The sequence below is a fragment of the Aulostomus chinensis genome, chromosome 2 (genome assembly GCF_037954235.1).
Source record: "Aulostomus chinensis isolate RoL2024-O1b breed Wild chromosome 2, RoL_Achi_v1.0, whole genome shotgun sequence".
NCBI classification, from domain to species: domain Eukaryota; kingdom Metazoa; phylum Chordata; class Actinopteri; order Syngnathiformes; family Aulostomidae; genus Aulostomus; species Aulostomus chinensis.
This window is the reverse complement of record NC_141321.1, coordinates 17,882,943-17,900,630: the sequence shown is the minus strand read 5'-3', so window position 1 is coordinate 17,900,630 and position 17,688 is coordinate 17,882,943. Positions and strand designations below refer to the sequence as shown.

General features: G+C 44.6%; 1 protein-coding gene across 12 annotated transcripts in view; it reads right to left on the bottom strand.

The window, feature by feature from the left end:
- Window positions 1-1,731: 1,731 nt before the first annotated feature.
- Window positions 1,732-17,688, bottom strand: part of cbfa2t3 (CBFA2/RUNX1 partner transcriptional co-repressor 3) — a 37,809-nt gene continuing 21,852 nt past the window's right edge. For 5 of the 12 annotated variants that reach the window (XM_086181837.1, XM_086181912.1, XM_086181888.1 and 2 more), the window contains 11 exons: window positions 14,559-14,714; window positions 12,102-12,343; window positions 11,864-11,953; window positions 11,146-11,327; window positions 8,444-8,727; window positions 7,713-7,798; window positions 6,448-6,727; window positions 5,557-5,625; window positions 4,742-4,795; window positions 3,030-3,220; window positions 1,732-2,514 (listed from right to left, as the gene is read on the bottom strand). In XM_086181837.1, coding sequence (XP_086037963.1) covers window positions 2,122-2,514; window positions 3,030-3,220; window positions 4,742-4,795; window positions 5,557-5,625; window positions 6,448-6,727; window positions 7,713-7,798; window positions 8,444-8,727; window positions 11,146-11,327; window positions 11,864-11,953; window positions 12,102-12,343; window positions 14,559-14,714 — 2,027 coding nt within the window. In that variant the 3' untranslated portion in view covers window positions 1,732-2,121. The remainder of the gene's footprint in view (window positions 2,515-3,029; window positions 3,221-4,741; window positions 4,796-5,556; window positions 5,626-6,447; window positions 6,728-7,712; window positions 7,799-8,443; window positions 8,728-11,145; window positions 11,328-11,863; window positions 11,954-12,101; window positions 12,344-14,558; window positions 14,715-17,688) is intronic. The other 7 variants (XM_086181863.1, XM_086181846.1, XM_086181871.1 and 4 more) reach the window with 7 other exon arrangements.

Below are 17,688 nucleotides of genomic sequence, written 5' to 3'. Positions count from 1 at the left end.
GTTTGTATGATAAAAAAAAAAAAAAACAGAATTTGAGAAACAAATGTACTGTGAGAAAATCATAGTAAATTTTAAAGGTTTCTGTTATTTGGCAAACACATTTTTGGACCTCTTTAAATACTATGTACATTCACATTAAGTTACTGATGTTACTTTAAATATATTTATATGTATCTATATTATATGACACCCTATGGGCAGTTGCTGAGGTTCCATTCAGTAGCTGAATTCTCTTCATATTGCACCTCCGTCCTCTCACTGTCTTACAATGTGAGCAATACAAAATATTCTACAAGAGGGGTTTCATATCATTAATATAGATACAACAAATCAAACAGTAAGTACAATGTTGGGCTTCCTCTCATAAACAAGTGTCTTTGCTCTGACTTCACTGCTCAGCCCGAACGGAAAAAGAGGAAAACAAAATAAACCAAAACAAAGTCCATCTTTCTGGATATACACAAGGGCAGCACATGTGGACATCAGCGACAATAGACATTATCGAAAAGTTTTAAAAAAAAGGAAAAATATCTACAAGCAGGTTCGATCCCTTCCCACGTGACTGCTCTGAGGCTCCGTCCAAAGCAGGCTGGGGTTGCAGGGGCAGAGTCAAGTAGTCGGGCGAGAGCGTAGAAGGGTGATGTGGGGTGAGGGGAGGTAGAAAGAGAGAGGAGAACCAAGTCTACAACGCCCTTTTCTAGGCTCATTCATCTGTTCATCATGCTTTGGAAAAGAAGGGAGTGAATGTAAAGGTAAGAGTAATTCCTTGAAATATCACCTCGTCACTGGAGCTTTTTAAAAAAACGAATTTGTCTCTAGAGTATTTGACAATGCTTTCAAGTTTGTTTCGAGTTTTTTTTTTTTGGCAGCTCCATCGCCATATGTATTTTTCCTTTGAGGCTGTGTAGCTTCTCCTTCCCTCTTTTGTTTCCTTTATATTGTCCTCTCACACAAATCACACTGTGGCAGGATTTCCATCCATTTCACTAAGTCTTGTAGGCAAGTTCACAGCATCGTCCTTATTCACTAGTCTGGGCCGTCACTGAAGCATCGCTGTCCAGCTGCAGATCCAAGATGTCAGACTACCTCTGCGTCCCGTTCTGCAGCCGGCGTCTCTCAGGGCTGGCTTATCTGCTGAGGAGGTGATGTTGCTTTGCGTTTGGTTATAAGATGAGTGCTTCTCCTTATCGCTTACTTACTCACTTTGGCAGTGTAATACAAAGGTTTGGATCATGTTGTTTTTTTCATCTTTGAATTCATTTGGGTTCACAATGGTGTAGAGAGGTGAGTCCGGTGTAGATTTTTCTTGGCTCGCTAGCAAGGTAGTTAGCAGTTTAAAATTCATATCATTATTATGGTATTCATCAGCATCATCATTATTATCACTATTTTCTTTATTTAGAATATTTGGACTTTTCTTTATTTTCCTTTAAAGCCAGAAAGAAACATATAATAATAAATACTAAGTTGTGATTCTGAGGAATAAATTGCATCACTGGTTTTTCCACTTCCCTCATCCATTTGAATAAAAAAAAAAAAAAAAAAAGTAATTTGTCCTCAACCTGTCTCCGCTGGGTCACCGTAATAAAAGTGCCACATGAGTGAAATGTTTTGACTGGTAGTGCACATATCAAGGCTGGGTATCGTTCTTTCATTGGTGCTAAAATTAAAGGGAAATCAAGTGCTAATTGGTCTTGTCACCCCACTCCCCCCCCCCCCCCCCCCCCCCCCCACTATCGATGATGCTTTACCACAGCCCTTATCTTGTGTCCTTAGCTGGATGTAGTTTTACTGTGCTCGCTGAGCGTACATCCTAGTCAAGTTTTCAAGTCAAAGCTCATGTTCTCAGCAAACACATGTGATATGTTTCTGTTACTCCACTGTACTTATCACACTACAATGAACCCCAAAGTTGGAATATTTGTGGCTCTGAAATGAGAGAAAGTACTTTTTGGATGACAAGTTGAGGAAGCCACTCAGGTAGTGCGTTTTTTTTCTTCTTCAAATATCAAATAAAATAAGGGAAGTGGAAAATGGAGCAATGTGCAATGAAGATTCCTCAGTTTGGTTTTGTGTGGAGTGTGGGCACTGTCGCATCAATACGCAGGAGAGGGTCAAAGGTCAGCGAGAGGTGGCATCCAGTAGGGCAGGAGTAGCTGGAGTTGTGGAGCGAGAGGCACTGCTAGAACTGCTCTCCTTGGGACTAGCGGAAACACTTCCACTGCCACTGCCAGCTCCTCCTGCAATACTGCTCTGGCCTGCCAGGGACAGAGGTCCTGGAGGAGTGCTCTCTGAGTGGGTAGGGGGTGCACTGGAGGATGCTGACGAGGAGGTGGTGGAGGATGAGGGTGTGCCTAGAGGGACGCTGCTGCCCCCTGGCAGCCCCTGTAGGCCCTGACCACAGACATGGTGGTGCCTCTCCCAGTCTTTGTGTTGGCAGAAAGAGCCGCAGTAGCGAGCTGTGTTGCAGCCGCTGCACGTCTCGCTGGCTTTCCTCCCGCAGTTCCAGCAGCTCTGGGGAGACAGTGGGAAGAGAGTGGGTTGATAAAAATAAGTCTCTTTTTTGTTCCAAGACGTGACAGCATGTTGACATAACTTAAATTTATGTTTCATACTTAAAATGAGTATTTATTGTAATTCCTAAATGTTTTCTCTTTACACAAGGATTTGGAGTATTTAAGTCCTGGTCCAGGGCCACTGGCGTGTGTTACCAGCAGGTGGTGGTCATCTGCTCTGCACTGGCCTCAGTCTGGCACCCTGCTCTAACCATCTGGGTCTGTCTGCCCTTATTACACAAACAACTGGACTGCTTCTCCAGTCATGGTGACAGCATGGTGGTGAACCAAGCCAAGAGCAGTCAGCTGAATGAAGCAAACCAAACCTTTGCTAGAAAACCTCAAACATATTCCCAAATAGGAAACCGCGGAGGATAAAGGGAACTAAGTTAGTTGAGAAAGAGGAAAAGAGGCCTGACGAGGAATCACAAAAAAATGGGGTAGTTGGTGCTGGTGGGGGTCTGTGACACTCACTTCACTGGAGTCCTCCTGCTGGTTGATGACTGTTAGTGCATCCTCAGAGGCTTGCCTCTTGGCCTCAGCCAATGCCCTCTCCATTTTGGAGCGTTCAGCTGAAATCATCTCGTGAGCCTTCCTCTCAGCGTCAGACACTGCCTTCTGCAGCTCCGACATCGCCTGTCGTTTCACTTCATTCACTGCTTCCTCTGAGAAAGAGAGAAAAGAGAGAGAGAGTAAGGTGTTAGTGCTTGTGCCTCCTCCATCATTCTTTCTTGAAGCTCTTACAGCTGAATGCTTGTTGTCATCTGAGATTTAAAACAAGAAATAGTCAGACTTCAGTATCATGTCCAGCAGATGCCTCCAAACTGGTGTCAGCAGCTAAGCTGTTGGTGCACCATCTTGGGATTCCCTGTTTGCATAATGATGTAATAAAAAGGGTTAGACAGAGAACAACCTGAATAAATTCCCAGGCAGCAGAAATGAAAATCTTCATTCCTGCAATGTAGATTATATTGAGTGTAGCAGCTACACGGTAAATGAGTGAGGAAGCTGAAAAAGGTCTAAAATAGAACCTTCCTGCAGTCTCTCCTCAGTAAGATGCAGGAGTGATTACGTTTAGATATTTGCTATTATGGGTCTTGTGGTGCACAACAAATGTACCGTTCTCATTTCGCCTCCAGAGAAATAGTTTGCCAATTTCACCAACATTTATAAACAATTAATCAAATGCTAATGAGGAATATCCTGATCACAAGATATAAATTCCTCTACTAAGTCTATAATTTATTCTCTGTTATCAAAGGCAGCAACATTTTTAAAGATTAAATGAATTTTCTGCCTCCTGCTCCACCTCCTCCAGATGTACCAAGATGTTACATACACATACACACAGAGACACTGAATATACACACTCATACAAGTGGCTTCCAGGTGCGTAAGACCAGCCAAGTAAGAGGTGGTTCATTTCTCTCCAACACTTCCTCCACTTTGAGAGGGAATTCATAAATAACTGTCACTTCTCCTTGCTGCTTCATCTGGTTGTTTCAAACTACTGTGCACTGTGTTTGTGTATGAATATTTGAGCTTGATTCCTACGTAGAAAAATGTAATATTCTGTCACTCATGTCAACACAAACTCTCGTCCCTTCATTACCTTTATCCTTCATTTCATTTCCCCTTCTTTTCCCCCCATTCTTACACCCTTCTTGTCTTTCTTCTTCCCCTTCCAAACACTATCTGCATTATCCCGAGCTTCTCAATTATCTGGCCTAATGCATGCACCACAAAGATTAGTTTGCAAATTTAATTAATTCTTATCAAGAAGACTGCATAGCAGATGCTGAGGCAATTAGCACTTAATGGAAAACACGGGGGCAGCAATATTAATGTTATAATTCCACAGGGATTTTGCCAAGTCCCTGAGACGTGTTATTTCTGTCTGCATTTTCACACTTCAGATCTTATTTTTCAAAAGCACAGCAGTCGCTCAACCTGAACCAGACCAGAGAATACGTGTCTGGTTTTAATTAAAAGCAAGCAGTGCAGTAGCTTTGTCAGGCTACCTGGCTGAAATAGAGATCACACACACACACACACACACACACACACACACACACACACACACACACACACACACACACACACACACACACACTCACTCACTCACTCACACACACACACACACACACACACACACACTTTGGCTGGGAGTGAGATCTGTTACTCACCCTGCTTGTTTTGGAGGTGCTTTAGTGCTGGGGAGAGCGGGATGCTTGTAGTACCTGTATGAAAAACAACTGCAATTAAAAGAGCTTTTCTGCTGGTGAAAATGCAGCACAGAATTTTCGCCGACAGCAGCAGCATCTTTGCTCCGCAGGGTATTGGAGTATGAACATAATAGTGCTGAGACTGGGGTGGACTCCTGGGATTGGCTTTACCCAACATGCAGAACACAAGAAGGAAGGGCCAGGAAATGCAACACTTCCACCTGCTATTCTTCAGCTTCTTACAGAGCCACAAATGTATTTTTAGATCTAAATGTCTGTATTTGACTAATTTCAGTAATATGTGAGACTCAGAAACCATGAAAAAGGTGATAACTCAAGCGTGTGTGATTCTAAAAACAACGGAGACAAATCAAGCTATGACTCCAAACCATGCTGCGCTGCTGTGGCCTGCGTTGGGCCAGGTGACTGCATTTTCACTGCAGCTTAACTGCAGTGGCCTTTCATAGTGGTGACAGATGGAGGGCATTTAGCCCTAATGACACAGAGAGCCTCCAATCCTCTGGCCTTATGGACCCTCGACTGTAAGGCGTCCGTCCTGTCTGTCTCAGTAGCTAGGGTGAGTGCTGTGAAGACTGATGATGGTGATTGTGTGTGTGTGTGTGTGTGTGTGTGTGTGTGTGTATGTGTGTGTGTGTGTGTGTGTGTGTGTGTGTGTGTGTGTGTGTGTGTGAGTGTGTGCAAACACTTTTGTTAGTCTGTGTGAGATCAATCCACAAGACAATAGAGAGGAGGGGATGCGGATGCTTGGCTCTTACCGGCTTTCCTCCAGATCTCTTCCGGCAGGTATCCCGATGGAGGCCTGTGTAAGAAGTCTCTGTGGATCTCTGAAACAAACATATGTAAGCCCACAGTCAATAACACACGCACACACACATTAGACAAAGTAACAGATGTTCACAAACACACACCCCATGCCTTCCCTATCATATACTTTTGTATTTCAGGGATCAATACCAAGTATGTATTCCATTAACAGGCTGTTTCTTGAAAATAATAATAATAACAATGATAATAATAATAATAATTAACATTGGTTATAAGGATGTAAGGATGCTGGTAACACACCAGGACAATCAATCAGCTGACCCACTCAAATCTATTCTATCTGCACAGAAAAAGGAAAACCAGGATATAAGGGGGCTGATTCTTTCAAGTGTTGTACAACGGCAGCAATGGTGCAGTGCCATACATTATTTTTGTATCAGCACTATATTTAACAAAACAAACAGGATTATTTTGTTTTGTCAATGTGAAAAGTTGTATTAAGGTGTTAAGTGCCTCAAACTAAAATTATGCTTTTCCCTTAAAGAGTCTTTTATTAGCATATTTTCCATACATGTATATGTAACATTCTAGGAGTTGTACCTCCTACCGATGCTGCACGAGCCCTGACCAATATTACGACGAGAAGGGAAGAATCTCCTGTTTCAGAAATAATTTGATGCATACTTCTATCAAGCAGTTCCAAAGTTAATCAATGTTTTAAAAAAAAAGTCTGTTCATCATCAGATCCAGAATCCAGGATGTACATTTGTTGAGAAATACATGAACCTAAATGACCCTTTTTTTTCTTTTCATTTTCCATGATCCCTACCTGGCTGTGAGTGTTTTGCTTTGCCAAACATACCCTGTGAGTGTTTGTCTACCTGTCTGTCTGCCTGTCTGCCTCTCAGCAGTGGAGGAGGCTCCTTTGGGCAGTGCCTCGCTGCTGCTAGCTGTGTTGGAGGAGGAGTTGTGGTGAGGAGTAGGAGGAAGAGGAGGAGGAAGGCAGTGCTGTCCGTTGCTCCCACCTTTTTTCATCTCCTCCACGTCACTGTAACGCCGAATCCAATGATTCATCTCCTCTCGATCGGCCTCCTGGCAGCGTCGAAGCACTGTCAGAGAGCGGCGCGTCTTCTCCACCATGTCCATGATACAGTTGAGGAGCTGATATAAGAATAGGTTAAGACCACTGGATACATGTAATAGACATACACAACAATAGAACTTGGAAGGTCAGATATAACATTTTACAAGGAAAGTCCAGTAAATACATTGATTTATCCTCCAACTCGTACCACCTAACAGATGCATGTGTGCTAACATGCTTCTTTCCCGGTTCATGAATGTGTCCTCATCAGTGAATTTCAACGTCTAAGAGCATTACGATAATGTAACAGCTGGGCTGCTGATGAAAAAGTTGAGCCAATTCCTTCCACCCTTCTGCTCCGATCGCTGCCAACTCAACTGATTCCCTCTTGCCCCCCACACACACACGCACACACACACACACACACACACACACACACACACACACACACACATGCACACACACCAAACTGTGGCACTAACTGGGTTTAGCATGGTTGACATTCAATCCATATCATTATTCCTATTCATCTATCCTCCCTGTCTTTCACTCTCCCCGTCCCACTAGCCCCTCCCTTGTAGCTCCTCTCTGTCTGCTATATTTATTTCAGTGAAGTGTTTCTAATTTGGCAAGGGTCCAGGCCTGGCCGGTTCTCTCCATGACTGCAGCTCTTGTCTCAGCTGCTCTCCCCAGCTGGAGCTGCTCTCTACTGGGTCCTGAGCTCCATCTGGGGCCCTGTTTCTGTGTGTGTGTGTGTGTGTGTGTGTGTGTGTGTGTGTGTGTGTGTGTGTCTCTCATGTTTTTTTTTTTTGCCATCATGAAGTTGCATGCTAGGAAGCCACATAGGTGTGTGTCTTGTTAATTCATCACACTGACACAGAGCTCCTAAGGTTACATGTCCGTCAACTGCTCACTCAGCTGAGACTCTTCCATGTGTCAACAGTTTCTGTCCCCATCATTTGCGTCTTTAACATCAACTTTAATCAGCTACTGACCTTTTATCCCCCCCTCCCCTTGTGAGGAGGTACATAGAATGAAACCGAGGGGCGTTTCCATACTTACGTTATCAAGGTGCTTCCATTCTTCTGCCCATTCTCGATCTGTTAGACGGTGGTCAATCACCTCCTCTTGGCGGGCACCGTGCACTGCTGCAACAGACCGACACAGGACAGGTCTTAGATTCAGCACAGTCAATACCTCGTATATTTGGGCCTCATTCGTGAAATGTTGGAACCCACACCAATTTACTCTAAAACACTAGCCTTCTTTAGCCCTCAATCGAGTCTAAACTTGACAAGCTCCTGGCAATCGCCCGGGCTGGCAAAGACTAACTTTACTCTGACAAAGCAGCAAGGCAGTGAAGGATGTGAAATGGCGTTTGAGTGACACCTTAAATGCTTGTTTTGTGGTTTGTGTTCATTGGACGGTTAATTATAAAAACTACCCAAACACATCTGATTCAAAATGCAACTTCAGCTGACTGCTGCACTAAATAACACAAAGCAGAGAGCAATCATTTGCCGGTTGAGTACAATAGCCTCGCTGCTAATCAGGGAGATAGAATTCTTCTCGCTCCTTTTGGGGGGAGCAGCATAAAGGCATATATGGTTGCCACAGTTGTAGCACACGGGAGTGTATGGCTGTGAGCTTTATATAGACATGCTGCTACGAGGATTATCACACCAGAGTGACAACTGGCCTTTGTTCTATACATACACACACACCCCTTACATACACGTCAGCCAAATATTTCATTTAACTACGCCACTTCATCTGACTAGCAGTTGCTCTACCTGTCTGCCGGTGTCTGTCTCGGGTGTCACGGTGTTCATTATGTCTGTAAGCGTCTCTGTATTGGTGTGCAAGGGCCATATCCTCCAAGCGATAGTGTTGGGGACCCATTTGAGGATTTGGTGGGTGCGGCAGGCCGTTTGGAGGGTGTGTTGGGAGGCCATTGGGAGGCGGGTGAGCAGGAAGCCCTGTGCTGGGGCTAAAGCGCTGGCTGGGACTGATGGTGCAGGGTCTTTTTGCCATGTGCTCAGGGTGCAAGCCGTCTCTCTCTGAGGTGTCTTTGGTCCTGTAAATGGGGACAGAATGGGGTAAAACAGTGAGACGCTAAGCAGAAATGCAGACCAAGAAAAATAAATGAATAGCATTCAAGAAAAAAGCACGTCTTGATTTCCATCTTCTGTTGCTCTGTAAGGATCCGACTGTATTCTGTGGTAATTCAGTAATCCACAGTATGGGAGTGCACTTGTTACTGGTATCTACTGCACTAGTCCTGGTAATGTCAAAGGTAGTTATAATGTTGTACATTCTGCCATCTACAGCAACACAAATAACATTTGAGCACAGAGAGAGCTGAACTGGCCGCCGACAGACTGAGGCCTGCAGTGTTTTTCCAGCTGGAGGAATGAAGTGTGGGATGAGTAAAATATTATGATCTAACAACAAAACGGATCTTTGTTCCACAGCTCTAAGTTTGCCAATATGCACTAAGGTTGCATCGCCAGACTACATTTTACATTTTTACATCCATTGCGTGTCCACAGATGTCCATCAGAGAAATGGATTCGGCTCCTTCAGATTAAATCTGGATCAATCATGAAACGTAAACACGGAGGATAACACAAACCTCCTCATTTAAAAGTTCAAAAACAATATCTATTTTGCAATTTATGGCTCTTTCCTACACTAAAATATATTTAAAGGCTGATTTTTGACATGCTGATGTGTTAGGGAGGAAATTATTGTCTAGATTGGATGACACATGACTTTGCCAGGAAAAATAGGCAAAAACAGTGTATCACCTCACAGTTCAGGTAAACAAACCCTCAACATTCGTGAAAAAAAGGACTCAGATCTTAGTAACTCTACCATTATTACCTACATCATACATGTGCAGATTCTCAGCGACTAAGATTTTAAATGCCAATGCTTGGAACTCTTGGACTGAGCTTTGCGGAGAAACAAACATGTTACCTTATCACTAAAGATTATCTGTCAAAGGAGAGGCATAGTTGATAAACAAACTGCCATATTGTTAAGATTACAGCATCTATTGTGGAATATACCGACAGCTCAAGCAAGCATGAACTCTGTTTTTAAGATCAACTCCCACATCGTGTATAAGCAAGCATGCACGCGCACACACACACACACACACACACACACACACACACACACACACACACACACACACACACACAAACACACACACAGAGCTGCTTGTTGTTCGGTTACAGTAAGGCAGTGCCTCTCCAAAGCTTTTGCACAGCTGTACGCCATATGTATCAGACAAAGCCAAGTCCAACCGTACACCCTGCGTCTCAAGCCCTTAATCTGAATATCCCTCGGCCTACTCTTAGATTGCAAGTATTTCTCTCCCTCCCACCCTGCTCTCGGGCTTAAGGGGCAATATGGACTGAATACAGTGTTTTGGACAGATGTTTGGTGACACTGTGTGTGTGTGTGTGTGTGTGTGTGTGAGTGTTTGAGAGAGAGGGGGGGGGGGCCTGTGTTTTCAAGCCATCTGGACAGTTTAAATGGGAGTGTTGATATTAATCTGTTTAGCTGGATGGCAATACCCAGGCATGGATGGAAATCACTCTTTATCATCCTGAGGATCAAAGGCGAATAAATGCAACGCTGCCACATGTAGATGTGTGTTAATGTGCATGAGCGTGGGTATCCATGTGTGTATTTTGAACATTTTGGCTATACTCATCATTGGCTCTGGTAGCTGACTACTCGGAGGTACAGCTGGCACGACATAGACCCTGCCCCTCCCTGACCCCCTTCCAGTGAGCCCCGCCCGTAGTGTATAAACCAGAGGTCGGGAGGCGGAGGTGTGCGGATTACAGTGGGGTTGCACGTTTTGCTCCCATCTCAGTCCCATCCAAACCACCACCCGCCCCCCTTCACCCCACTCAGGATGTGTTCAGTGTTACGGTCAGCACATCACCATCTGGACACATCCCAGACATATGGACAGCTGCTGGGAGCCCGCAGGTCAGCGAGATAGAAAGCCATAGAGAGAGAGAGAGAGAGAGAGAGAGAGAGAGAGAGAGAGAGAGAGAGAGATAAAGAGACTAAAGTGATACAACATGAAGCATTATGCCAAGAGGAAGGTAGAATTAAAGGAAAAAGAAGATATCCTACCACAGGAATGAACCATTGCGCATTGTTAGTTTATGTGTCCATCATTAAACTGTGCTGAAGACATCTACTGTTCCCTCTTGCCATCTCTCTCCCTCTCACCCTCTCTCTCTCCTGTTTCTTTTCCTACTCCATATTTATCTCATGTCGTCCTCCCAGTCAGCTGGCAGAGCCATCCTGGCATAAGGACAGTTCAGACTTCCGCCTCCCGCACAGAGGATTTATGGTGTCCTCTTGTCACTTGCATTCTGAAATACCCTGAAATAATTAATTTATGTCTGGTCTGTGCGCCTCTACAGTGTCTATGCTCGTAAACAGTATAACGGAGCTGTGTTACCTGTCAGGGGTCCTTCTCTTGCCATGCTCATTCATCTCCAGCATGATCTCAGAAGAGTCAAGGGGCGAGCTGGCATTAGCATCCAGGAGCAGTTGCTCATGTTGGGCCAGATATTGAGCTGGCGTTTGCTTGGCCAGCCTGGCACAGTGGAGCAACTCTCTCTGCAGCAGGGGCAGGTTTGCCTGGAGCAATGTAGAGAGAGAGAAAACAGACACCTTTGTGTTAGAAGTAAAATATTTTGTAGAAGAGCGAGGTGTTGAGTGGACAAGGGGTGAGCCTCAAAACTCATGGAGGAACAGTCAATATTTGGGGTGAGAGTTAAATAATGCCAACTCAAGAGGGGAAAAAAAGAGAATGTGATAGATGAAGAGACACAATGAGATAAGACAGGTCCCTTGACACATTCCACTGTCATGTGTCTCTCTCTGTGATGTGCTGATGTGTATATTGAATGTGTGTGTGTGTGTGTGTGTGTGTGTGTGTGTATGTGTGAGAGAGAGAGAGAGAGTGTGTGTCTGTGCTGTCAAATAGCTCTCTCAGACCTGTCTGCTTGATAAACCACAGACTCCATTGCAGTGTCCCAGATGTGTGGGATCACCTCACGCCAGGAGGTCTGACACTCATTCATGCACGCAACCCCCCGCCCCCCCCACACACACACATACAGTACTGTTCATGGATACACAATTTAACCTGAGGACATAAATTTGACATTTACCTTCAGGAAGGGAATGACGAAAGGCCTCAGAGGGAAGTTGGTAGCTTCATGAAGTTTGGAGTGAAACTCTTCGATGGTGAGGGTGGAGTTCTGTCCAGGATAAAACAGCCAGTATGAATAAGCATCAAAAAGGGGTGCTAAGAATGAGCTCATGTGACGCACAGGAAAACACACATGCAGACTACCTGGAATGACTGCACCCGAGAAAAGTTATTGAAGGGTCAAAATTCCAACTTACCACCAGCCCTAACACTAGGCTCCGCACTCGCTCTCCGATCTCAGGCGATATGTCGTTGCCAAACTGCTGTAACGTGGTCAGGAAGCGCTTCAGCTTACAGAGTTGCCGGGCGCCACAGGCCGGTGGGAGCTGCTGGTTGGACAGTGAGGCCGTTGAGGACATGGCCGGTCCGTTACTGAAACCGTTAGGGGTGGACGGAGCACCGTTCAGCGATGTGGGGGAGTGACTGCTCCCATTCAGCACTGCAGATAAACAGAAAGACGGGTGAGACAATTTGAAGTGGGTCAGTAGACTCTGAGGGGCCTCAGAGGCAGAAACATTATCGATAGTGTGGACAATTAAAGCACGTAAGGCTCAAATTCAACGCTGTGCCTACTGTGTGAGATTCACGCATACATTAATTGGCATAATTTTATGCCACTAGAGGTTGTGTGTTGGCAGAAACTCCATCTTTCTCACAAGTGTTACCATTTGACCCTCCTCCCCTCTCTATCTGCCCCTGTAGAAGTCTGTTTCACCCTTCTCCTCACCCCTCTCTCCCACCACCAGCTCACTCACTCACTCACTCACTCACTCACTGGGGCACAACTATAAGAGGAACTTGTTAATGAGGTGCCAAAAATAGTCCTGTGGCCTGTGTTACTTTTATTCCAATAGCAGGTGTGTAGCTAAATGTGGCGGCGCACATGTCCACCAGCTGAAAGTAGATTTGCAGCTTTAAGCTTGAGAATAGTCGCAGCGTTCATACACATAAATAATCACACACATATTTTTTCTTAATGTGGACACAAACAAATTCACAAATACACCAGAGCTCCCACACACACAGACATACATAAACATGTCTAAAAAATTTTAACCTTCGCCCTAATTTCCAAATCACAAAATCAGATGTCATCAGTATAAGATGTGATTTATTTGTGAATAAAAGTTCAGTTAAGTGTCCTAACTTTTACATGTTTACATGCATTATTTGTTTGAATTGCATTATTGAACAGTTCCCTCTCCAGTTTGATACATATATACATGATAGTGTGTGAAATATACTTGAGTAAAATTCAAACTATATTTTCAGGATGCTACAGAGAGCCATTTAGGACTGTAACACAAGACCCTGTCCACTAGTCTCGAAAACAAGACTGCATGCAGTTTTCAAGCGTCTCACTCCCCATGGCTGCTCCCCAGCATGCTCGCTGCTCTAATCTGTGGGTTGGGGGCCTGAGTACATATGGACTAACCCATAGCAACACTTGTGTTCTGGTTTTAGAGAGCGAGAAGAGAGAGAGACACAGAGAGGTGCAAGGAGGGAGCTCTACACCACCGACCACCCGCCACAACAGGTGAAACAACACAGCCTGTCATTGCTATATAGGGAAGAAAGTAGTCTACACACCCCAACGCCACCCTGGCTGATGCCCCCTGCATCGCTGCCACCCCACCAGCTGGTAAACAACACGGACACCCATGAGCTCAGAGACACTTGTCAACATCAAGGGCGTTTTGCACGCCACACATGATTTGAGAGACACACACACCTGACACACAAGTAACTTCAACGCATGTTCACCAGAGCTGAGAAGAACCACATACTTGGAAATTCTTTTCATTCATGAGTGACAAATGATGGTGCATTCTGCTATTGCAGGAAATACATTCCCAACTTAGATGAATCATGTTTCTGTATAAATGGTATGTGAACACCAGCACAACACACAGAAGCTTTCATTTAGGTAAGATGAGACAATTAAAGAATAAATACAGATATTGATAAATACAGATTACTTTATCGGTTTTCTTTAAATGTTCCTCTTAAACTCCAGGCTATTGTTAAGGAGCTCACTCTTTAGCCCATATTCCAACAACAACAACAACAAACATCTTGTTTCATTGTATATGAGTGTTTTGGAATGCACTGTGCTCGTATATCATTAAAAAAATACAAAATAAATTGAGGTAAATAAATGCTTGATTGCAATAAAGGAAGAATTATTTCATCTTAACATAAGTAACACAAAAGGAGTTGTAATATGTAACCACAACCCACACTTGTGAGTATTTTTTTTAGGGTATTGTTGATTCTAACTGACAATGGACCTGACGGGAACCAGGAGCAGAAAGTGAAGTCAGTCATTACCTGTCTGTGACATGCATGCTCGAGCTTGGATGCCAAAATGCAATTTAAAATTTGAATTCAAAAAGTGGAAGCCTATTTAATATGAAAGCATGCTGAGCTTTCATTGATGTCTGACTGGTTAGATGCTCAGTGTGAGCTCTTCCAGTAACCGGCTGCTAGACTCCTCACACCTGCTTAGTTTATTGGCTGCTGACATGGTGCCTCAGTCAAGCGAGGGAGGCAGCGCTGCTTCAAGTCAAAGGAAACGTACATCCCACAGCATCAGAGCTAAACAACCATAGGTCATGTTTTTATTAATCGACGAAAGTAGAGAAAGTCTTTACTTGATTTACTGGTGGTTGGGGTGAATGAAGCGTTGCGATTGGTAGCTTGGCTGACAGCCGGGGGTGGAGGAGGCATGGTGGGTGGGGTGGATCTGGGCTGGGTTTTCACATCCGCAGGTGAATCTGGCATTGTTCCAACCTTCTGCACTCTGCTACCTGTGACGTAGAAGAAGAAAACAGTCCTCAAGATCCAGTATGGAAAGAAACAGCTGGTTTGAAATGAGAGCACTGACATTTTCACCTGGGAACCATCGATTGTTTCCTTTAACCAAAAGCCCCATCAAACAACCAAAACAAATCAATGCAGGGAGTGGAAATGGATTCAAACTTGTATTGTGTCTCTCGCTTTCAAGATTCGTAGGCCTAGGAGACATACAGTAACACCTGCTCTCTCACTCAGCTGCTGCCCCCCCCTCCCCTTCCCTCTCTCCTTCACACACACACACACACACACACACACACACACACACACACACACACACACACACACACACCCTGCAGCTCTGACATCCCAATCAGTGCCCCTCCACTGTAACCTCCAACCCCCCGACGCACACACACACACACACACACACACACACACACACACACACACACACACACACACACACACACACACACACACACACACTCCTCCCCGGCTGTCCCATCTTGTCCCCTAGCTTCAGACAGCCGGTTTGACTGCTAGTGACAAGTGCAGCTGGATCTGCTGCTGTCCATCACTGTGGTCTGGCTTTCAGTAGAGCTCCATCCTGCTACCAGAGGCTCCACTGTCCTCTACCAGGACCAAACAAGGCAACACCACACTGGAGCGAATGGATGACAAGTGGGAGATATGAGAAGAAAATAGGTGACAGGATGGAAGTGGGCACAATCATGCGTGAAGACCAGAATCTCCCAAAACTGTTTTTAACCACACAAAACTGAGCTGCACCTGAGCAACCAGCATATGTATCTGCTGATGTATCTGTGGTGTGTCTTTACGTTTCTGTTGGTCTGTCAGTCTTCAGCTGCTAAAACAAGATCTCCACGCAATGTAAACCTGAGCTGTGAAGTGCAATGACTTTAGCAGCTTGACAGTTTCAAAGTTTGTCTACATGTGCGCAAGTGAGCGCATAAATGTGCACCATGCAATGAAAAACAATCAACTCCATATGAGTGTGTGACAGAAATATGAACGTTTCTTGTACTACACATGTACATTGATAATAAAAGAGTAAGAAGAAGAGCACATGTTGAACAGACTTTGTTCCATTCATTGATTCCTGATAACTCCAGTACATTCTCCCTCTACTCTCTGCATTTCTAGTTCCTACTCAGTCCAAAAACATACAACAATTAATAATGCCAAAGACTAATTCTGCATCCCTCTACATCTAAAGGCCTCCTTTTGCCTTGTCTTTATGAGCCTTTTTGTAAGCCATGTTCACTGTCATCCCCAGCTGATGCTGAATCAAAATTGCAACTTTGAGTCCCATGTTTTCCTCAACACAAACTCCTGCCTCAGTTGGCCTCGCTCCTCAGTGTTAGCCTATTTCTGAGAGCTCATGTAGAAGTGTTCAGCAGCTGGTGTCTGTATTTAAAGAGTGCCACTCTGGAGTGTGCTGTGTGAGGGCCATTGACACAGTGATCCGCAAGAACACGAGGGGCACTCTCCCCATGCCAGACACTCTAAACATAAACACGCAAGGTTGTAGATAGAGGCAGATGGGGGGTATAAATAGATGCAGCAACTCTCTTCGAAAGAAACAGAAACACAAAAACAAGTCATCCTCGATGCTGAACTGGTGGGTTGTCTCCTCCCTTGATCACATTCACTGTGACAGTGTTTCAATATGCACAAATTCATTGGAATATACAATAATAAGCACTTGTAGAGGAACAGATGCTGGTGTACCTATGACAGGAAAGTAAAATAGAATAGAGGAGGATAAGGGGGCACAGCGCTGTCTGTCTGCTCCATACGTGGGATTACAGACAGCTGTTTAATCTGAACAGCTACAGGGACAAGGCAGACCCACACACACCATGCTCTGGATTTCACTTTTAATACATTCGGAAGTCTGCTAGGTCTGCAAACCCATCTGTGGCCATCTGCGCTCCCATTGTGCTTTGTGCTGAAGGACAAAACACTCAGGGAGAGAGAAGGGGAGGGGGAGGGCACTAAATACCAGGTAAAGGTGAGGTGGTTCATGCATATGAACCACGCTCCAGTGTGTAACCTTCAGGATTTTCATTTAGTGCTCTGAGATGAGCTGTGAATAAGTTGAGAATGAAACACCTCTCTGCTTCTCTATCTCGATCTCAGACTCTCTGAACAGCTGTATTTCAGCACGTTTTATGTAAATGGCGCTAAAAGTTTGCTCACCAAGTAAGCAGTCTGAGTTCTAATATCTCCTCTGAGCTGCTCACATGTGACAATGAAAAAAAAATCGGTGCAAGACACAAAATCACAGCTTATGTAATGTACAGCTTATTATTACTGAGCAAACAGTGTATTGGTTTGTCTAACTTTATAAAGCCATTTCAAGGTCTCATTATAGATTTAAGAACATATACATTAACTAAAGCCCCCAAAACAAACAATGCAAACATATATAGAAGCCATCTTGTCATGATAAGCAATTAGAAGGGTAAATAATTATTAATCAGATGATGCTGGTGCATTTCAGTCTTGTTTCACATATGTCTGTGTGTTGACTGTATGAATATCTTTGTGCATGTGTTCGTGCCTCTGCTGGAAACACAGCTGCAACTTATTAGCTGCAACTTTAGCAAACCACTGTAGAACAGTCCCCTTAAATCCCCCCTGTCTACTCAATCTCTCGTTCTCCACAGAGACTCTCGTCAGTGACCGCATTGCCTTAAAACTCTCTCTGCCTCTTGCTCCTTGCTTCCCTCCCTCCCACTGTAATTCCCCCAGTCTCCAGGAATGCTGTTGTTTTTAATTTCTCCCAGCTGCTCTGGCTGGCTGCCCAGCCGCCTGCCTTCCCACATCTGTTCCCTATCAGGCCGCTGAGGAGTCCACACAAACAGAGCCTGAGCCTCTGGCCCCCAGCCCCCCACCAGGCTTTCATATCAAAACATGGGGATTGTAGCCCTGTGCCCTGGACCTAAGAATCAGGGATAC